This window comes from Schistocerca gregaria, chromosome X (genome assembly GCF_023897955.1).
Source record: "Schistocerca gregaria isolate iqSchGreg1 chromosome X, iqSchGreg1.2, whole genome shotgun sequence".
Taxonomy (NCBI): domain Eukaryota; kingdom Metazoa; phylum Arthropoda; class Insecta; order Orthoptera; family Acrididae; genus Schistocerca; species Schistocerca gregaria.
This window is the reverse complement of record NC_064931.1, coordinates 20,089,363-20,113,518: the sequence shown is the minus strand read 5'-3', so window position 1 is coordinate 20,113,518 and position 24,156 is coordinate 20,089,363. Positions and strand designations below refer to the sequence as shown.

At 39.5% G+C, this 24,156-nt stretch overlaps 1 protein-coding gene across 1 annotated transcript in view; it reads right to left on the bottom strand.

The window, feature by feature from the left end:
• Window positions 1–5,304: 5,304 nt before the first annotated feature.
• The window catches only part of LOC126298631 (xaa-Pro aminopeptidase 3-like), a 183,141-nt gene continuing 164,289 nt past the window's right edge, over window positions 5,305–24,156 (bottom strand). Inside the window, exons 6-7 of the mRNA XM_049990039.1 lie at window positions 12,824–12,944; window positions 5,305–5,519 (exon numbers count right to left, since the gene is read on the bottom strand). Of these exons, the coding sequence (XP_049845996.1) occupies window positions 5,344–5,519; window positions 12,824–12,944 (297 nt within the window). The 3' untranslated portion in view covers window positions 5,305–5,343. The remainder of the gene's footprint in view (window positions 5,520–12,823; window positions 12,945–24,156) is intronic.

Genomic DNA, 24,156 nt, shown 5'->3' with positions numbered 1-24,156 from the left:
AAAACAGTGATCCACTTACTCATTTTTTGCTCACACAAATTACCTCCATAGCAACACAAAGCAGAGAAATATTTTTTTCAAATACACCATGAGTTATGACACTGTCATTGTATTACATTAGTAATCTCATTGACAGCAATGCTTCAATTTCTCTTCTGAATGTATTCAAAACACCTCGTCTGTTTGCTGCTCTCACATTGGCTACATAATATAAAAAGCTGACACACCACCTTTTGTTCCCATCATACCTCATGGCATTAGCTGACAACATTCCTGGGTGAAACATGTAAGAATGCTTCTGGTCCTATTCTAGGCTTTTATCCCACATGCCAGTTCACCACTATCACTGTTCTCAAACATAATTTAATCCATGATGAAATATAGACTGACTAGTTATATGAATAAATACAACATTTTTAATGAGGCACAGTTTGGTTTCCAAAATGGGAGATGTTCAACATTGTTGGCCATTACAGCGTCCACAAGCATGGTACTTGAAGCTCCTGACAAAGATGACTGTGTTACACATATATTCCTAGAGTTGTCTAAGATTTTTGACCATGATATTCTACTAAACAAACTAGAAACACAAGATGTAATAGGAGTAGTAATACAGTTGCTTCAGTCTTACCACAAAAATAGAGTGCAAAATGTAGATACAGTTCAAATGTCTACTGATGATAAATTTTTAGTGATCAGTTGTGAGACAAGAAACCCATAAAAATAGGTTACTCTCATACTAGTGTGTTCTGTCCAATTCTGTTCTTAACATATATCAATGAACTTACAGACAGTCTAAGACCTGGAGAAAAATTTCTCTTTGTTGATGACAACAACATCATAGTCATCGACAAAATACGGGCACTAACAGAGACGGCACATAAAACCCTCATGGATGTTTACAGTTGGGCGGTATGTTATAAATTAACACCGAACTTAAAAAAACAAATAGCATGCACTTCAATATGAAGATGGAAAACAATTATGTCACATTAAGCATAGATGGTAAACCTATAGATGGCATGACAAACACAAGAGTTTTTAGTGATGAATATTGATTGCCAGTTAACACAGAATGAACACACAAATGTAATGGCAAAAAGAATGTCATCAGCATGTCGTGTTCTTTGGGTTCTATTATCAGTTTGTAATAGCCACTGTCTTGTGGTGACACTATTCCTATGTATGCCCAATTCTTCACTATGGGATTCTTTTCTGAGAATCAGAGACACAAAATGTGGACACAGTTTTAAACTGCAGAAAAGGGCCATAATAATAATAACCAAAAGCAGCAGTTTGGATAACTAGCAGGAACTGTAATAAAAACACCTTGGCCTTCATACATGCTGAGTGAATACACCTACCAATCTGTTGTGTATATCAAGGAAAACATTAGCAAGAATTTCACTAATAGTTCAATATGTAATCATGGGGACAAGATCCAATTTAGCCTTGCATTTACCACAGAAAAACAAACACAAAACTCGAAAAAGTACTTCCTATCAGGAAAGAAAGTTGTTCAGTAAGTTCCCCAAGGAGATAAAAATATTGCTGAAATACATTATTTAAAAAGGCAGTTAATACATAATTCATAAATGATGCTTACCACACAATGGACTCAAAGTATGCAACAATGAAAAAGAGGACAACTGCAATACATTACCACAATGCAATGCTTTCATAATAAAATCATGTGCCAAGGTCCGTAGAGCAGGACAGTACTGCCTTGTCATTCTCTTGAGCTCAATGCCTCACTCACCATGGGGGTATGCTGACTCAGTTTTCCATATGGACTGAATGGAGGCAATGGAATACACATGAGGCAGAGCAGCAAGTTTACAGACCTGTTTTCTGACTGGACGGAGTGCAAGGAGCACAGCAGCATGTCTGTGGTCCTGGAGTCACTAGTGGTTGTCCACACTGTATGCAAGGATAAGCTATATTGTGTAAATTGTGTATAATCAAAAGAATATTGTAAACCGGGACCAAAATAATGGGGTAGTGCAACTGTCAGGATACTGGCCTCATATTAAGGAGGATGGAGTTAACTGTGTCTGGTCATCTTGATTTAGGTTTTCTCTGATTTTCCAAAATCATTTCAGCAAAAGCTGGAACAATTCCTTCAGCAAGACCATAGCCAACCAACTGACCTAACCCAATGTAAACATACTTATGTTCTATGTGTATGTATAGTTGAGCTATTTGTTTTCATTGCATTATGATGAAAAATCCTGTATCTTTTGAAACTATCCCTGGATGAATAAGTAAAAACTACAGCTGTCAAATAAATGTGTATTCCTTGCTCCTGTTATTTTATCACCTACTAGTATCTACTAACAATTAATGTGTAACACATATCTTGTAATATTATGTCTAACTAGAGCCTCTACAAAAGTTATTGATATGAATTACACAGTTTTCTTTTAATATACCTTCTTCTAGACCAAGACAAATGACTGACTGAATGATGACTCAGCAAAATTATCACAGAAAAGATGACAAACAAAATTCTCAATCACCATGGCAACAGGGATGCTTTTTTAGAATAAAACACAGAAGATTTACCCATACAGGTAGTTGTGCTACTTTAGGAAATAAAGTTAAAACATCTTACCAGAATATTCAATATTCAATGAATAAAGCAGAGAACTTGGGCAAATACCTAAATGAAACTAAACCAGATATTCTCACAATGAATGAATTGGTTTGCAAGGAAAATGATGCTTGTGAATACAAGCTAAATAACTGCAAACTCATAAATTTTGTTCTATAAGAAGACATATGAATGTAGTAGGGTGGGCATTTATAGCAGAAATGATATAGCATTTCAAACAGTCAAATGGATTGATGATCTGAGTACAGAAATGGTACTTGTGGTTGCAGCATAAATTTAAAACAGCTTGATTATAGCAGCTTTGCATAGGTTACCTGGATGCATAATTTAAGATTTTTTAGTTACCTAGAGGACTTGCTGGAGAAGACAACATATTGTAAAAAAACAGTCTCATCAAATAATAGCATTAATTATTTGCAACAAGTCAACTTGTTGAGTGCTATAACTACAGGGTTTAACAAAATGGTATGTCTAAACTTTCCGGAAATATTCCTCCCACATAGCGGAAATAAATGTGCTATATGGGCATTGACGTAGAAATAATTCAGTTCCACCTTAGAGCTCATTTTCTACTTTTCTTAAAAATCATGTTAATTAGAGGAAACACATAGAAACAGAATGTACCAGAATTACATGAAATGTTTTCTTACATGAAACATACAAATATCCTCTTGGTTACATTTGGTTAAAATGCAAAGTAACTTATAATTGTCATTACCTTCGATGCCAGTGTTAGTTGTTCCAACTGAATGGAGGTAAAGTTGATATGTGACTCACTTCAATGTTGTGTTGAAATATGACAAAATTCAATGTTGTGTCGAAATATGACAAAATTAACTGCTTGTGTTGACATGCGACTAATTTCATTGACCCGTCTCATTTCATTGATAATCCAGAACATAATGTAATGAACAGTAATGTACATAATTAAAATACACGGGGGAGGGGAAACTCACAGAATTACAAGTAATCAAAAGGCTGAAGACTGAAATCCACATACATCAGGAACATTTTTTTTTTACAACAAACTACCGTTTGCTTTTAAGATAGCTTATTTAAATACCTTAAAAAGAAATTGAAGCATTTATTAATGGGGAAATATGCTGCTATTCAATAAAAGATTTCACATTGTAATATCTTCTTATAAATCTCGTAGTGTATATAGCCATACGTTCATTTTTGTAACAAAAAACTGACAGTTTCTGATCTTCACTTTTTATATAAATATATGCATTTATATTTCACTAGTAAGAAAAGTACAATTAGTACACCCTTTTATCTCAATGTCTATGAAAGCTAAAGCAGTGATGAGATCTGATCTTTTTTTTAAATGGGAAACAAAAAAATGACACCAGCAAATTCATCTTGTCTAAACTGTACTTTGCAGACACAAATTGGTTCCCACAATGGCAACCTGAAGCTTTAGATAGTGTTTTAGCATATTAGATGCACAATGCCAGTGATGCAAGTGTGATCCTGGAGTCCCTCTTTAAGCCAAAAGGGTAAAATTTAAAAACAAAACTGTTGCTTCAAAGTTATCTGAAAGGGCATTTTTCACAACCAAACAATGTCACACAACACATAATCCAATTTTTGGATGGAAAAATAACATTCAATTTTAAAAGAAAAATAATTTCTTTTAATGTTTTATCATATATCATGGGTCTGCTGTTACAAGGCTCTAGCAAAATAACTACCATCAAAACACACTATCTGAAACCATGACACCTGATAAATTCACTAATTTTGCATTTAGTCGTAGGTACAAAAACATTATTTACTGGAATCAGTCAGCCCCTACAAGTAAAATATGAAGTAGTGGTAAAAACTGCACCAAGATCCAAGATGTCACAGGGTATGAATGGTCTATTTTTCTTTATTGCTAGTTCCACATTGCTATGCCAGAACTTCACCAACAAACTTTCAGAGGTGGTGCTATCGACCAAAACAAGAAAAAATGTCCAGAAAACATGGGCTTCAAATGCATACCTTATGAGATATGAGCATTTGTTTAGTAGAAAAAGATGAGTTTCACAGTAGCAAAGATGAACAAGTATTCATAACACTTAGTATGCACTTAAAATCCCATGTTAACTGGACCTTTTTTTTCTTATCTTGGTTCATAAAACCAGCTCTGAAAGTTTTTCGTTGGAGTTCTGGTTCACCCCATTTGTGAAACATACTCCATCCTCATGCAAATCTCCATGACTTCTGTCTCCAAAACGAAAATGTCTGCTGGTACTTTCATCTGTTACTTACATCTTACCACACAATAAACACCCTTCAGTTTCTTTTCTTTTGTCACTTGTTATCACTGTTTTTCTTATATGCATTACTATTGTTCAGATCCCCACCCCTCTTCTTCCCAGTACTCCCCCCCCCCCCCCCCCCGACCCAGTACTCCCTCTCTCTCCCAACGCGCTCTCTCTCTCTCTCTCTCTCTCTCTCTCTCTCTCTCGGTGTGTGTGTGTGTGTGTGTGTTTTTTTTTTTTTTTTTTTTTTTTGTTTGTTTAAGGAAACAAAATCTCAACATACAGAGTAAAGAACAGATCATCAGTAGTGTGCAGTCTATTCTATTGCAAATCCCAGCCTCTTTCCATTTTCTGATAGTGTGTGTTCTTTTCAGCTGTAGCACAATTTACAATTTATTTGTCTGATGAGGATACTTGCTTTAACTACATATAAGTTGATGGATTTCATTTGGCATTATATTTCAAAGTAAGGAATATTCAGTTACAATCATATTCACAAGGCCACGTCTTTTCAATGTCTTCAGTGTGCTTGGGGCAGCTAGATGTCAATACAACAGGGCCATCTTCTGTAATGAGCACATCATCCTCAATGCGAATTCCAAGACCGCGGAATTCAGGAACAATCATTTTGTTGTTCTTCTTGATATAAATACCTGCAACAGAACCAATGGAAGGGACTGGCACTTTAAGTGAAGATCAATAATATATTGCACAACTGAAGACATGGTGTCTGAAGGTACAGTCACCACTTTTAATATAATGAAGAAAGACATTGTCTTGGTCACTTCTTATGTATATCTCAAATACTGGTTTTACCCTTTATTACATGTCACTCTCAGAACCAATATCTAAATACCGTGAAGTGAAGCTCATTCATGATGCAAAGATTCAACGTTTTACTTCTTTTTTATGTTACTGAATTTTCAGCCTTTTGACGAGCTGCTTTTCACTGTAATGAGATGTTAGGTCTGATGGTGACCTCAAAACTCGATATTTGAATCATAAAAAGTGACCTAATGGTGTCTTGTCTTTTTCTTCAGTAGAATACAGCACAGACAGAGAGCTATTAATTGTTACTACAGGGTGTTTCAAAAATGACCGGTATATTTGAAACGGCAATACAAACTAAATGAGCAGCGATAGAAATACACCGTTTGTTGCAATATGCTTGGGACAACAGTACATTTTCAGGCAGATAAACTTTCGAAATTACAGTAGTTACAATTTTCAACAACAGATGGCGCTGCAGTCTGGGAAACTCTATAGTACGATATTTTCCACATATCCACCATGCGTAGCAATAATATGGCGTAGTCTCTGAATGAAATTACCCGAAACCTTTTACAACGTGTCTGGCGGAATGGCTTCACATGGAGATGTGATGTACTGCTTCAGCTGTTCAATTGTTTCTGGATTCTGGCGGTACACTTGGTCTTTCAAGTGTCCCCACAGACAGAAGTCACAGGGGTTCATGTCTGGCGAATAGGGAGGCCAATCCACGCCGCCTCCTGTATGTTTCGGATAGCCCAAAGCAATCACACGATCATCAAAATATTCATTCAGGAAATTAAAGACGTCGGCCGTGCGATGTGGCCGGGCACCATCGCAGTGTCGTCCAAGGCAGTTTGTACCGCCACAAATTCACGAAGAATGTCCAGATAGCGTGATGCAGTAATCGTTTCGGATCTGAAAAATGGGCCTATGATTCCTTTGGAAGAAATGGCGGCCCAGATCAGTACTTTTTGAGGATGCAGGAATGATGGGACTGCAACATGGGGCTCTTCAGTTCCCCATATGTGCCAGTTCTGTTTATTGACAAAGCCTTCCAGGTAAAAATAAGCTTCGCCAGTAAACCAAATGCTGCCCACATGCATATCGCCGTCATCAATCCTGTGCATCGTTAGCGAATGTCTCTCGTGCAGCAATGGTAGCGGCGCTGAGGAGCTGCCGCGTTTGAATTTTGTATGGATAGAGGTGTAAACTCTGGCGCATGAGACGATACGTGAACGTTGGCGTCATTTGGACCGCAGCTGCAACATGGCGAACGGAAACCCGAGGCCGCTGTTGGATCACCTGCTGCACTAGCTGCGCGTTGCCCTTTGTGGTTGCCGTACGTGGTCGCCTACCTTTCCAGCACGTTCATCCGTCACGTTCCCAGTCTGTTGAAATTTTTCAAACAGATCCTTTATTGTATAGCTTTTCGGTCCTTTGGTTACATTAAACCTCTGTTGAAAACTTCGTCTTGTTGCAACAACACTGTGTTCTAGGCGGTGGAATTCCAACACCAGAAAAATCCTCTGTTCTAAGGAATAAACCATGTTGTCCACAGCACACTTGCACGTTGTGAACAGCACACGCTTACAGCAGAAAGACGACATACAGAATGGTGCACCCACAGACTGCGTTGTCTTCTATGTCTTTCACATCACTTGCAGTGCCATCTGTTGTTGAAAATTGTATCTACTGTAATTTCGAAAGTTTGTCCGCCTGAAAATGTACTGTTGTCCCAAGCATATTGCAACAAACTGTGTATTTCTATCGCTGCTTGTTTAGTTTTTATTGCCGTTTCAAATATACAGGTCATTTTTGAAACACCCTGTACGTACCGGCTTTTTGAATAAGTCACTGCTTTTCCTCTCTGCTTACATCAGATTCAAAGTATATAGTATTGTATGAGTTCTTTTGCTTTCTTTGGGAGCAGGAACACATGCTGATTTCCTGGAAGTCTCATTATTCCGTGTATGAGTCACATCATTGTTGGGAACACCTTGGTAGGGAACAGTGGGATTTGCAACACTCTCACTCTGCATGCAATCTGTGATCCTATTTTGAAATTCATTCATTAGTCAAGGCAGTGGGAAGCCATTTACACACATTCAAGTATGTGTTGTGCATCTGACTCACAGAGAGGATCCTATATATATTTTTCCTTTGGTGCAGATTTATGAAGTCATTAACTTGGTTGGCAGAAAAATGCCAAAGTTTCTGGATGATGCCTTCCACTCAGCTGGAAACTAAAAGTTGATACCACGTTTCCGAGACAATACTGTATAACAAGAACCAAAATGATGCCCTGAAGCTACGTACATTTCCAACACTTTCTTTCCCTTTCACCAGAAGAATCCAAGTATGAGTTCACAGCAAATGTAACCGAGATCCTTGCTTCAGTTATGTGGGACAATCTGTAACTAGGTCCATCCTGTAATCACAATATCTGCTGTCACAGATGAATGGGCAGATGGATGTGGCTACAGGGTATACACTGAGTGTGCATGGTAGCCATTTCCATCCACTGATCATATACTTACAGACAAACACAAATATGACACATGAGTGAAATGCTGCTCTCTACAATGACAAGGTTGTGACAACTCAAAAAAGTGCTTGCCAAAAACTGATATCTCACTGAGTATTACACAGCAAAAAGTGTGAAACCCTCAAGGTTTTTAATCGCATGTAAAGAAAATAACAATGCAATAAAGAAAATAAAGGTTAAAGCTGTTAAACTCACAGTTAACCAAAGGCAAAAGAAAAACGTTAGAAATTCTTAAGACAGTTTGTTTAATCAGGCAAATAAAATGTAACATTACCTAAAATGTGTCAAAAAAGTTTAAAAGAATGTCAAAATAAGCAAGAAAGTTAAGCTATTACTCATACCAAACAACAATATAAAATTATATCAAAAACTTGCCTCGCACGAAATATTCTTTCCAACACGAGCTATCCAGGCATGGCTCACAACCTGTCCTTAAGGTATTATTTCTGTCAGTAATTCTCTCCTGTTTTCGAAACTTCTGCATACCTAGTTGGACTAGCACTTCTGAAAGAAAGTATTGGTCACAGCCTAGGGGTTGCTTATAAAATGAATCTCATTCTGCACCAGAGGTTGTTATTACTATATTAATGTCCATCCATCATTTTCCTAAGTTTTTCATTATTCACCATGTCTTAATTATTGATGATTAACAGACATAGCCATGAACATATTTGCCTTGATCCAGCATTGGCTTTATCTATTTTCTGAACAACACAAGTGTGACAAAGTAGCTCAGAGCTACTTTCAGCTTTCAGATGTCATTTCAGGCTTGTTCATCAGGGGGTGATTGTGGTTTCCAAATATCTTAAGTGTTCAGATTCTTTGTCATTGTCACACCATTCATGATCTTGTCTGCATGTCAATCATTTCTTGAGCGAAAGAAGTATCTGATACTTATTTTCAGCACGTTTCTGACACCCTACATGCATCACTTAACACATTAATGAGTAACAGCCTCTGGTTTCTAATAACAGACAAAGTAATTTTCAGCTCCTCTTGCGTAACAGTGAATTTATGCATATATATAACAAGTTACACTTTCAATGGGGCTAAATTCCAGTTCATATTCGGTCTTATCTTTTGACAAATAATAATAAAAAAATACACTTGCAATTCATAGTGCATCAAGTTTTCCCTACCATAGGATAACTTTTGAATTTAATTTTACTTGGGAAAATGAGCTGTAAGCAAACTGGAAGTAAAAAGTTATCAATTTCTGGAATGTTCTCCAACCATATGCATAGTTCAGTGTTATGACTCATTGTTGGTCTCAAACTGTAATACCAAGATATGACCAATATTCTTACAAAAGTAATCTGTGGATGAATTAACACTAGCACTACTAATACTACAACAATCCACTGTTCACTTACAAAAAATTTATGAAAATAAACCTGCTCAAAACCTAAAATAAGTAAATCAGATGCAGGTATTTTCTGTGAATGATCTCAGAAAAAAATTCAGTGTATTGGTAGCTCCAAATTATGACAGTTGTTCACCAAATAACCACACTGGGCACAGGACTGGCACCTCGTCATCTTTTCAGACAAGTCCGGCTCTCTGTATAGTATCACAATGGACACATCCAAATGAGGACACTTTGAGATGAACAGACATTGCCAGATTGCATTCATCATCGCCATCATCATACATGCCTAGAACTGGGCATGCTGGTATGGGATGCCATTGGGTATACAACATTATCACCTCTGGTTTGCATAGCTGGTAATTTGAATAGCATGCGTTACATTTTTGATGAGTTACGACTGTTGGCTGTGGCTTATTTTCAGGTATCCGTGACATCATCTTTCAAAAGCAATACGGAGTGTGTGAATTGCTCTGACCAGAACATTCTCCAGATCTCTCCACATTGAAAGCACCCAGTCACAGGTTGCAGAAAGTATGACATGATGACAATCACCAGCCACTACAACTGATGAACTCTGGTGCAGAGTTTAGCAGCACGGAGTGATGTACCCATATCTGTCATCCAAACTCAGTTTGACTTGATGCCCAGCCATGTTGCAGCTGGTTTTGCAGCTAGAAGTGGTAGCTCTGTGTAAACCCAGATCACTTACAAATTAGTCACGTATTGTGCCTCGTACACTGCAAACACACAATAATTAAAATTTTGATATTTGATATCTGCCCGTTAGGTGCAACTGTAATGGCCAGCAGCATGAAATATCATATTACTAAAAATTTTCATAACCATGGTATATCAAATCTGGCAAATATGAGTCTTTCATGAGGAATACTGGGCTGTTTAACATGATTATTTTATGGTCCTGACATCTTGCACCACTAGGCTTGTCTTCTCTATGATGTATTTACAACTTTAAATGAGACTGAAAACATAACACTACTTTATTTGGCTTGTTAATCCTAGTTCTTCCAAGGACTATTGTGCTAGTTTTCTTATTTCAAGGTAACTAAACACTGGGGGTATCATAACCTATGTTTCTTTACTACACGAAAATCTGATGCTCAAAATGCCATTTTAAAAGTTTGTTGTACAAGAGCAATGATAAGTACACTGATAAGCCAAAACATTAGGACCACTGCCCACCATGATGTTGGGTGCTGCCTGGTGGCTTTGAGGTTATGTGACACAGTAACAAAAGTATGTATGCAGAGCAGACACAGATGGGGGGATCACACTAGCAAAAATATGGACTGCAAATGGGAAAATCAATTGAGATAAGTAACTTTGACAAAGGATAGAGTATTATTACAAAGAGCCTGTGAACATGCACCTCAAAAATGGTAAAACTGGGTCAATGTTCACATGCTACTGTCATGAGCATCTATGGAAAGAGATACAAGGACAGTGAAATTACCAATTGGTGCTAAATAGTTGGACGTCCATGACTCTTCACAGAATGTGGGGTTCAGAGGCTTTTCTGCTCTGTAAAGTAAGATAGAAGGTGATCTGTGGCATCTCTGCCGAAACAGCAAAATGCTGGTGCATGCAGAAGTGTTTCAGAGCGCACTGTTCATCACACATCATTGAACGTGGACCTCCACAGCAGACCACCCCAGGGTGTTCACATGTTGATCCAATGGCACTGTCAATTATGTTTGCAGTGGGCACAGGGCCATCAGGATTTGACTGTCAATCAACTCTTTGGGTGAATCAGATTTTTGTTACACTAGGTCAATGGTCATTTCCATGAATGCCATTTTTGAGGTCAATGGAGGCTCGAAACCTGCGCGCACAATGGACACAGGTGGTGGGAGCTGTATTATGCTATGGGGGACATTCTCCTGCATTTGCACAAAAACTGTGTTAGTAATTGAAGACACGCTGATAGCTGTAAACCACCAGGTTTGATGTATTCCACAAAAACAATGTCCTCTTTCAGCAATATGACTGTCGATGTCTCAGAGCCAGAATCATGCTATAGTGGTTTTAGGAGCATTACAGTGAGCTCATCATTGATGTCTCAGTGAGCAAATTTGCCTGATGTAAATCTTATGGAACCCATCTGGGTCACTATCAGGCGCCATCACCATTCGCGCAAATCAGCAGCCCATTATTTATACGAATCACATGACCTGTGTGTAGCTACCTAATGCCACATACCTCCACAAACCTACAAACAAACTGTCACCCCTTAAATGCAGAATCAGTGATGTATATCACTCCACAGGTGAACAAACAAGCTATTAAGCAGACGGTCATAATGTTTTCGTACATCAATGTATAATTTAAGCTACAGAAACATAAGTGACACACAAAACAAGTAGACCTGTTCAAACAACTGCAATCTTTAATTTATGTATTTTAAAAAATTGTTATTTAATATTTTTTGTATTTTCAGTATAGCTGCACTTCCACAATGGTTAGTAATCAGTAAATAAATCCAAAGTAGCCAACAAGTTGCAACAAAAGGTGGTTTTATTCCATCTTTGACCATCGTTTTGACAAATGTAAACTTGTCTTCTACAGAAATTCGCATTGGAAAAAAATACCAAATAATGAAGCAATCTGACTTTGGCCAGTGAAAATATGAGGTCACTGCATGTCACTGTATACATTACTAAATATGCTGCCCCCTATGAAAAGGGCTTGTCGAGAAAGAATAGTTAAACTTCAGAAATAAAGCCAATCAAATAAAATGACAGGTAATGTTAGGAGCTGCTCAGTGACTTAAGTAAACTCAGAGTTGGCGTGCGCCTCATAACAAGATGTGACATTTTATTTTGTTGGCTTTATGTCTCAATGTCAACAATTCTTACTCAAAAAGCCCAGATCGTGGGGGTTAGCATATTTAATAATATATAAAATGATGTGTGTTGAGAGCATATTTTCATTGGACAAATGTCTGATCATTTCACGATTTGTTGTTTTCCCAATGTGAAATTTTAGTTACATATATTTCTGAAGAAGACAGGTTGACATCCATCGAAACCACGGTCTAATGTTGAATAAAACGACTGTCTGTTGGCTCTAGTTGGATGCTTTGGATTTATTTATTATGTTGTTATTTGTTGCCGAATACAGAAATTATTGGATTTTCTAAGTACAGTGACCTGTATCATTTAAATACATGCAACATCAGGCATTCTATAATATACTGTGCTGTTATTTTTTGATATCCTATTGATTACCTATGAAGAACAGTTGAAACAACTCACCTGGTTCCACAGTCACTGTCATTCTCGGTTCTAATCTTATACTACGAGCAATAAGAGGTGTGTCATGAACATCCATTCCCAAGTAATGGCTGACGTGATGGGGGCACAATGAAAACCCAACCTGCAATGTTAAACATCTTTATTTTAACTCATGACGATAAAAAATAGGAATACTTGAGTGGTATGCATATACTACAGACAACAGTTTAACTGCTGTTTCACAACAGTTTAAGAGAAGTTTCATTTGCATATTTTCTACAGCTAAACATTTTGAAACAGCTATGACAAAATCCTCTGAAAAGAAGGATAAATACAAAAAATTAATATGCCTACAGACATACATCATATAAAGAACAAGATATTCACATTTCCTAACACTACAACACAAACAAGTGCTCCCTTATTAGTCCTAAGGGGAAACTTACATCATAATGGTGAAATGCGCAAAATATGTTTAGACAGATAATATGCAGGCATGGGACTACAGAAAACTGATTTGTTTTAAATGAAAACTGTGTCAATTGGTGTCTCAAATTATTACTACTCACTGCTGGCTCAGTTTGACATCCAGTGGTGGTGGTGGTGGTGGTGGTGGTGGTGGTGGTGGTGGTTAGTGTTTAACGTCCCGTTGACAATGAGGTCATTAGAGACGGAGCGCAAGCTCGGTGTAGGGAAGGATTGGGAAGGAAATTGGCCGTGCCCTTTCAAAGGAACCATCCCGGCATTTGCCTGAAACGATTTAGGGAAATCACGGAAAACCTAAATCAGGACAGCCGGAGACGGGATTGAACCATCGTCCTCCCGAATGCGAGTCCAGTGTGCTAACCACTGCGCCACCTCGCTCGATACATCCAGTGAATATGCTTAGAAAATACAATAGGCAAGTCTGTGATTCCCGCACACAACAGTAGCATATTTGCATTTTGAACAAATTCAACATGAGGGCAACCATTATCCTCACCAAATATGGCATCTGTCACCTTTCTAAGGTTGGATGGATATTTTTTTGTAGAATTCTTTGTACATTTGAATGCAGTTCCCTGTATCAAAACTGTAGGGATTGTAAATTATATGTGAAGGCATCCCTCACAATGACATAGCAATTGTACAGTGTGATACTCAAGATGCTCCTTTTGCTTGCATGCGGCTGAGGATTCTCTATACTAAGTTCACCACACAGTGCTACAATATCCGCTCATAATAGAACCACTAACGGAACAACTCACTGCTGTCGATAGGTTAATGGCACGCAACAAAAAAGATACAATTAAAAAGAAAGTAGATCTGGATTTTATGTCCCATCAACAATAAGATTACTAGAGATGGAGCCCATGCTTGGATTAGGGAAGGATGAGGTTTTGACCATGTTCCTTCAAAAGAACCACTCTGGTATCCGTCTTAAACCATTTAGGGGAACCACAAAAAGCCTAAATATAGGTAGGCAGACAAGGATTTTAACCTTCATCTTCCTGAGTGAGAGTCCAGTATCTTTACTACTATGCTGGTTTGCTTGGTAGAAACTATAGTTCCTGTCTTGTACAAGGTCACGGTATCATTCTTTCTACAAATGGTTAATCACTAATGATATGATATACCTCTGTTTGGAGCACAGCGATGATAAGCAGAAACAATGAGTCTATTCTTTACTTCTACATCTACATGGAGACTTTACAAGGAACTGTATGGTACATGGAAAAGGGTATCTTGAACCACTACTAGTTATTTCCTTCCCTACTCCACTTACAAATAGAGTGAGGACAAAACTGCTGTCTATATGCCTCTGTACAAGCCCCAATTTCTCTTATCTTCATGGTCCTTACACAAAATGTAGATTGATGGCAGTACAATTGTTCTGCAGTCAACTTCAAATGCCAGCTGTGGATTCTCATTTGAGTTCACAAACAATATCCAAAATATTCATGTGCTGTTCGAATCTACCGGTAAGAAATCTGGCAGCCCGCCTCTGAATGGCTTCGATGTCCTCCTTTAATCTGACCTGGTGGGGTTCCTGAACACTGTAGCAGTACTCAAGAATGGGTATCACTAATATTCTATAATGCAGTCTCCTTTACAGATGAGCCACATTTTCCTAAAATTCTTCCAATAAACTGAGGTCAACCATTCACTTTCCCTACTACCATGCCTATGTGCTCATTCCCTTTCATATTGTTTTGTTTTATACCTCGATATTGTCATGGCAGAAGCTGAGTAGCACCGTGGTGTAGGGGTTATAATACTTAACTGTTGCATGGAGCGCCATGACTTCAAAGCTCACCTGCACTGTACAATTTCAATTTCTATATTCAGTTTGAGTACATTCTAGAAGAATCTACAAATGTCACGAATCATTGTACTGGAATGTTCTGTAACTGTATACATACTGTATGTGTTCTGGCCAGAGGCAGTTTGCTCCACGCTCTTGTATGTGCAAGTGCTGAATAAACCTTCGTTAAGTGAAGTTAGTGTTCGTCATTCATCTAATTACACCTACTTCTACACAACATTATTCCGGTGGAGGTGCCAGGTATTGGAACTTGTGATAACGCACATTATCGACAACACAGTGGCTCCCATTAGGCCACAACAGAATCGCCATTTGCGTGGCGAGAAACTGGAGTTCGAGCCATATTCAACAGATCACAATCTATCGGAGACAAAAGAAGAAAAGGACGTTCGATGACAGCAACTGACCAAGATCCAAACAAATGGCTGAAGATATATGAGTGTATAGCCAATTTTAACAAATGGGATGACACCGTGTGTTTGGCTAATGTATTTTTCTACTTCGAGGGCACTGCCAAGCAATGGTATGAGAACAAAAAGGAGAAGCTCACAAGCTGGGAAGTATTCCAGGCACAACTGCGTAAGTATTTTGGCAACACACAATGACAGAAGTGCAAGGATGAAGATAAATTAAAGTGCAGGGCACAGCGTCCAGGAGAAACTACAGCATCCTACATTCAAGACATCTTGGAGCTCTGTAAAATAGTGGATCCTAGAATGAAGGAGGAACATAAGGTTGCACGTCTCATGAAGGGTGTTGCTGAGGACATGTAACAAGCCCTACTCCTGAAGGAGGTTTCGACAGCAGACGACTTCATAAAATGGTGCCAGTATATCGAAACAATGCATCAAAAAAGAATTACACGCTAGAAGTTTGAACGGCTTCCAAATGTCGTATCAATGTCTGTGACGGATGAAGGAACTGATTTCACAAGTGTTCTTCAGCAAATGGTGAGAGAGGAAGTTCAGAAGGCACCTGGATATCACAGCAAGCAAAAAACTGAGATGCTTCAAGAGGTCATAAGGGAGAAAGTGGAACAGACATTGAACTCAATCTCTTGTCCTTCATTTCCCTTTAAAACGGTGAGTCGAGACCCAGGAAGAGTTACATTCCTACAATGCCGCATGAGGAACCTGTATGGGCACCAGAACAAGAAGATGTGGGTGCAGGATGACATAGGTCACCATCACTGCAAGCTAGCTGCAGGAGAAGATGCTCCCCAACACACTGTTTAGAAGCTCCAGCCAATCACCTAGCCGCCGCAAACTGGAAAACTAAAGAGTGAAACCTTCCTTGGAGGTGAGGCCGCCGAAGAGAAAAATCCTCCGAAGTCGATCACTACAAAAATGATAGGAAACTGTGTTAATATCCTCATGGATGGCCAACCAGCCTAAGCTCTTGTGCACTCTGGAGTATCATATTCAGTCATTTTGGAGAAGTACTGTCAACCAGTTGCAGAAAACCATATTAGTCGACAACAAAAGATCTCTGCTGAAGATGGCTAATGGGAAATATGTAAAACTTACAGGAAGATGTACCATTCATGTGGGTATAAGTGGCCACAAACAGCTCTTAGAATTCATCATCTTACGAGTGTGTTGTAATGATGTCATTCTCGGATGGGACTTTTTGAAAGCTTCTCAAGCAATTATAGATTGTGGTCACTCAAAGATTATGCTAGACGAGATGAGATACTGTGGACAGGAAGATGTGCATCCAAGTGTGTGGAGACTGTGTGTTGGATGAAGCGATCACTCCTGCACTATAAAGGTAACTGTCATGTGTCATGCCATGCATCAACCCATGGACCTTGTAGTGTAATGTAAGAGAAGCATACCACTGAAGAATAACTTGGTCATCCCATCCGCTGTCATCTCGTTTAAGAATGGATTCGGTGGATTGTGGGTAGTTAACTGTCACCAAGAACTGCAGCTCCTTCCAAGATGCATGTGCATAGCAAATGCTGAGCCATTAATTGAAGAACAGCTGAGCATCATAGAAATCTCCCATGCAACGTCTGTGGGTGCAATTAGCGCTACCCCTACGAGACAAGATCTTCTTGCTCGACTATCACCATATCTCACTAAGGAACAGCAGAAGAAGCTACTTACCATTCTTCAAGAGTTCTCTGAGTGCTTCAATCCACAGGTGAAGAGCAAATTAGACTAATCGATGGTGAATCACTGGATTAGCATTGAGGACCATCAAACAATAAGCCAAAGAGCATAGGGTGTGTCAACAATGGAATGTTGAATAATTCGCGACGAAGTAGAGAAAATGATGAAAAATGACATCATTCAGCCTTTGCAGAGTCCATGGTTGTCACCAGTGGTTCTCGTCAGCAAGAAGGATTGCAGTTGGCGCTTTTGTGTTGATTACAAGAAGCTTAATAAGATAACTAGAAAGGACGTTTACAATCTACCATGAATTGACGATACACTAGATTGTCTGGAAGGGGCTACGTTTTTTTCAACCATGGACATATACTCGGGATATTGGCAAATCGAAGTAGATGACGCTGATCGTGAGAAAACTGCATTTATCACCCCTGAGGGCCTGTATGGGTTTAAGATAATGCCGTTTGGTTTGTGTAATGCACCAGCAACTTTTGAACGGATGATGGGTAATCTTCTATGTCCCCTGAAGTGAACGATGTGTCTTTGTTATTTAGATGAAATTATAGTGTTCACAGAAACTTTTGATGAACATATCAAAAGATTGAGGGCCGTTCTTAAGTGTCTTCAACAAGGCAGACTGAAACTTAATCCAAGAAAGTGTCTCTTTGGAGAGCGGTGGTGGTGGTGGTGGTGGTGGTGCGGGGGGGGAGGGGGGGGGGGGGGGAGGGGCGGGGTTGGACACCTTGTGTCAAACGAAAGTGTGCAGCCAGACCCAGAAGAAAAGGTGAGATCTATAATAGAATTTCCTATTCCTAAAAGTATTAGAAATTAAGAAGCTTCCTTGGATTATGTTCTTATTGCCGTTGTTTTATCAAAGACTTTTGTATCAAAGCCAGGCCACTCCAGGAGTTGTTAAAAGCTAAATTTATCTGGGGTGGTGCTCAACAAGATTCCTTTGATGTGCTACAAAAAGGAGTACCTGACCTGTATGATGCGAGAGCACCTACAGAACTACATACAGATGTGAATGGATATGGGATCGGTGCTTTTCTGGTGCAAATTTCGGATGGAAAAGAGAAGGTTATAAACTATGCACCTAGGACACTTACAAAAGCTGAGAGCAACTACTCAACTACAGAAAGAGAATGTATTGCTGTGATCTGGGCCATGTGCAAATTTTGACAGTATCTGTATGGAAGGCCATTCAAAGTTGTTACAGACCATTACTCACTTTGTTGGCTGACAGGTCTTAAGTATCCAACACGACGACTCGATAGGTGGGCCCTACGTCTTCAAGAGTATGACATTACCATAGTGTACAAAAGTGGAAGGAAACACCAAGATGTCAACTGTCTCTCAAGAAACCCTGTGCACAACCATCAAGACTTTGATGAAGATGGTGACTGTCTTGCTGCACTCCAGGATCTCTCTGCTGAGCAGAAGGAAGCCAATATATCTCAAATAATGCTTGTCTTACCCCAGTCAGAGGATGTGATAGGACAATTTAATGTGGTTAATGATTACTTTTCAAGAAAAACTTTGATGCGTTTGAAAAGAGGTTGTTACTGGTGATTCCTAAATACATGCGGTCAGATGTTCTAAAGAAATTCCATGACACACCTGTGGCCAGACATTTAGGATTTATTAAGATCTACGATAGAGTCCACAAGAGATTTTTCTGGCAAGGTTTATTTAGGAGTGTCTGTTACTATGTGTTGCACTGTAGAGAGTGCCAGAGGAGAAAGGCAATTCCTCAGAAACCACCTGGTCGACTCATACCTATTTCACCAGCCGAAACGTATTTCCAGCATGTTGGGATTGACCTCCTCAAATGATTTCCAACATCTGCTAGTGGCAATAGATGGATTATTGTTTGCAAAGATTATCTGACATGCTATGCAATTACAAAAGCCGTGAAAACAGCCGAAGCATTTGAGGTAGCCAAATTCATCATGGAAGACATTGTATTAAAACACAGTGCCCCAAGGTCGTTAATTACAGATCGGGGGAAAGTTTTTCAATCGAATCTTGTGACAAGAGATAAATCATCGGTACAACATTATTCATCACATTATGAGTACCAACCATCTGCAAACTAATGGGCTTACTGAATGCCTTAATAAGACCTTGGCCGACATGTTATCAATGTTTGTCAATGTTAAGCAGAGCAACTGGGATGAGGTGCTACCTTTTGTGACATTTGCCTACAACACCGCCAAACAAGACATCACAGGATTTACACCATTTCTCCTGGTGCATGGGCGTGAAGTGTCTACGATGATGGACACTGTGTTTCCGTTACATACTGATGACGTGGGCAATGACTACATCGGCCAGATGTTAACCAGAGCTGAGGAAGCTCGGCAGTTAGCTCGACTCCGCACACTGCAGGGTCAAGAAAACAATCACTGAAGGTATGACATGCGCCACCGCCCTGTTGTCTACCAGCCTGGTGGCCTTGTCTGGATCTTCACTTCTGTTTGGAAGGTTGGTCTCTCTGAGAAGCTCCTCAGGCACTACTTTGGACCTTATAAGGTTGTAAGACAGTTGTCTGATGTTACTTATGAAGTTGAAGATTTCGACCCCGACGCAAGACGATGAAAGATCAAAGATATGGTCCACGTCCTTCAAATGAAGCCCTACAAGGATCCTGCCACCCAGGGAAAATAAAAGCTCCAGCGACAGGCAACAAGCGGAAAGGTGACGAAGAGTGTAGCAGCAAAAGAAGTTCTCAGAAGATCACCACCAGGGCAAGCATCTGTCATTGTGAGTCGAAGTATGCAGGACCGATGACTCATTCCCGCACTAGGAGGACATAACGCCAAGACACTGTTCTCTAAAGGAGGGAGCAATGTCACAGCAGAAGCTGAGAGGCACCGTCATGCAGTGTCGTGAGTTCAAAACTCACCTGGACTGTACAATTTTAATTTCTATATTTGGTCTGAGTACATTCTAAAAGTATTCACAAAAGTCAAGAATCATTGTACTGGAATGTTCTGTAGCTGTATATATAATGTGTGTGTTTTGGCTGGAGGCAGTTTTCTCCGCACTCTTGTATGTGTAAGTGCAGAACAAACCTTCGTTAAGTCAAGTTAGAAGAAGGTGTAATTAGATGAATGATGAACACTATGTGACATTATTTAATTGACATATCTGTGTCAAGCAGGCGAATACTATAGTGTATTTGGACAGTACAGGATTGTTTTTCCTACTCACCTGCATTAACTTACATTTTTCTACATTTATACAAAGCTGGCATTTATCACACTACGTACAATTTTTTTCTAAGTCACCTTGTATCCTACAGTCACCCAATGACATCATCGTCCTATACACCACAGCATTATCAACAAATAGTTGCAGATTGCTGGTCACCCTGTCCATCAGGATATTTACATATATAGAGAATAAGAGCGATCCTGTCACACTTCGTTGAGGCACTCCTGATGAGACCCTTGTCTTTGATGAACACACACTATCAATGGTAATGTACTGGGTTATGTTACTTAAGAAGTCCTCAAGCCATTCCCATATCTGGGAACCTATTTCATATGCTCATATCTTCATTAACAGTCTGGAGTGGGGCACTGTGTCAAATGCTTCCCAGAAATCTAGGAATATGGAATCTACTCGTTGCCCTTCATCCGCGGTTTGCAGGATATCATGCGATAAAAAAAAAAGCTGAGTTTTGCACAATGGTTTCCAAATCTGTGCTGACTTGTGGACAGAACCTTTCCCATCTCAAGGAAATTTATTATATTTCAGCTGAGAATATGTTCAAGAATTCTGCACCAAATCGATGTTAAGGATATTGGTTTGTAATTTTGTGTGTGTGTTATTTTCGCCTCTTTATATACAAGAGCAACCTGGACTTTTTTCCAGTCACTTCAGACTTTGCACTTGACAAGAGATTCATGATAAACTGAATTGGGATTACATCTGGACTTGGTGACTTATGTGGTTTCAACTCTATCACTTGTTTGTCGGTGACGGGGATGTTTATTACCACGTCCTCCATATGGAAGTCTATGTGACAACTGAATGTTGGTATGTTTGTACAATCATCCTGCATGAATGGTTTCTTAAATGTCAAATTTAAAACTTCAGCTTTCCTTTTGGTGTCTAGTCACACTAGACTATCCAGTCAATGAGTGACTGGATAGAAGTCATATCCGCTTAGCGATTTTATGCAGGACTATAATTTTCTCAGGCAGTCTTTTTGCTGGGTATGACAGTGGTAGTTGTATGCTTCATGCATCGATCTATTTACAGACACAAGAATTTCTACTAACTTATGCCTGTTGTCATTTGTGTGCTCTTTTTTTGAAGCAAGAGTGCAACAGTCTCTACTTCCTCATCATTTTCAGAATTTTGTTATTAAACAACAGTGGGTCTTTTCAGTCTTTAATCACTCATTCAGCACATACTTCTCCAGAGAGCAGTTTACAATCTGCAAAAACTTTGTCCATCATAATCGAATTAAATGATATACATTCTTGACTCACCTATTTAATGGTCAGTTACTCGGATGACAACCCAGCTTTTCTGAATTTAACAAAGTACATGCTTCCACAGTGTCTTACTTGTTACTCATGCTAGCCAATGTATCATTGCAACATGCTTACTCGACCCTGTTCTCTAAGGCAAAGACTTAGCTGTCATGTGCCCAAAACATGTTATCACCATCATCAACCCTGTTCTGGCCAACTGCATTGATATTATAGCTTCATATATCATTTCTTGGTTATTTAAGTTAAACACACAGTGATGTCACTACTGGGGCTACATCACAAATATTCATTAGTAAAACATCACCAGTGAACCAGTTACTTATAATGAGAGTGTGTATCAAATGAATGATATTCCCAGATTGGTGTAGGAATGCAAGTGATCATATAACAAAAGAAGAATATTATCTGATGATGTTTACAGTCAATGTATTTTTATAACTTTACCAATATCAGGGTATAAAGCAGTTATCATAAACAATTTTTTACATCATGGCATGGTTCTCTCTCCTAGTAATAGACTATAACATAACAATCCTCTTACCAGCTGCACATTATACTACTGAGAGGAAACATTGTGGCCACCACCCACTACATGAATGAATGTTGCTCGGTGGTGTTGCATGCAAAGATCAAATAAGGAAAGTACGAGGGTTGCCCAGAAAGTGATGCACCAATTCTTTTTCTTTAACAATTCTTTACTGAACATAATGAGAATTACACACATGAGAAAATGGTGTTTTATCTACACACCCTATTTTTCCATGTAATCTCCATCCCGTTCTATGGCCTTCCTCCTGTGCAAAACAAGGGCGTGTTTGTCCAGTCGGTACCAATACATGTCCTGGTGGCGGAGCCAGTGCTTTACTGTGTAAATCAACACCACATCATCCTCAAAATGTCTTCCACAGATGGCATCTTTTAATGGGCCAAATACGTGGAGGTCTGAGGGGGCTACATCAGGGCTGTAGGGTGGATGGGGTAACACTGTCCAACCCTGTTTTGTGATGTGTTTAGCAGTCCTCAAACTTGGGCATTCTCAGTTCCTTTGCTGATTGACAAATGCAGCACCAACTGCCAAGCCATAATGCATCTGTCCTTGCAAATGACATCAGCTCGCTCAAACAAGTCTGGTGTGACAGCCATGGATGGTCTCCCTGACCACTGCAAATCATGGAGTTCTGCTGAACCACCTTCTGATGACCTCACCCCCCCATGCCCAGTGACTAATTGTGCTTCTGTTGACAGCAGATACTCCATAGACATTGCACAAGCATTTGTGAATATTCCCCACAGTTTCCCTCTCTGCAGTGAGAAATTCAGTAATGCTTGTAATGTACATGACCGACAGATGCCATTTTGAAACTGTCCCACAGCTACGCTGTCTGTCGGAAGTGATGGGAACTTTGTGCCTCACTCAGGAGGCTTCAAATAATACATACGTAATGTTTTCGGGAGAGAGAAAAAAAATGGTGCATTACTTTCTGGGCAACCCTTGTATATAAGTAGAGCAGAGAGAAATGAGGAATCATTCTAGTGATGATGTAGGTTGTAATTGGGGAAATCCACTGACATAAGTGAATTTCACAAAGGGCAGATTGTTACAGCCCCACACCTAAGAACAAGCATCTGGGAAATGGTGAAGCTGGTTGGCTGGTTGCAGGCTGCCATTGTGAGCATCTATGAAAAGTAGTTGAAGGACAGTGAAAACACAAGTGGACAACAAGGTGTTCGATGTCCGTACCTCGAATGGAGAAATCTGCTGACATTGATAGCTTCAAGAAAGGTCAGACTGTTACGGCTCAGTGTCTGAGAAGAAGCATCTCAGGAAGGAAGCTGGTCAGCCATTTGTGTGCTACTGTTGTGAGCATCCATGGAAAGAGGCTGAAGGATAGTCAAACCATGAGCAGACAAAAACACATTAAACAAGTACGCCACATCACAAAACATGGAGGTTGGAGGCTCGCTTTCTCTGTATATCAGGATACGTGAATGGTGATGTGTGGTGGATCTGATGAAGAGAATATAGTTGGTGCAGGCACAAGTGGTTTGGAGTACACTGTTAAGCACATATTGTTGAACATGGAGCTCCACAGCAGATGACGCCTACACGTTCGTATGTTGACCCAACGACATCAACAGTTATGAGTGCAGTGGGCACAAGATCATGGAGACTGGACTATGAATCAATGGAAACATGTCACCTGGTGATATGAATCATATTTCTTGTTACACCAGGTAAGTGGTCATGTGCAGATATGGTGTTATCCAGGCTAGCTGCTGCTCAAAAGATGCGCCACACCATGGACAACGGCCAATGAGGGCAGTTTTATGCTATGGGGTATATTCACCTGGGCTTCCACGCGACCAGCAGTGGTAATCAAAGGCACCTTGCAACAGTGCACTACATGAATATTATGGCAA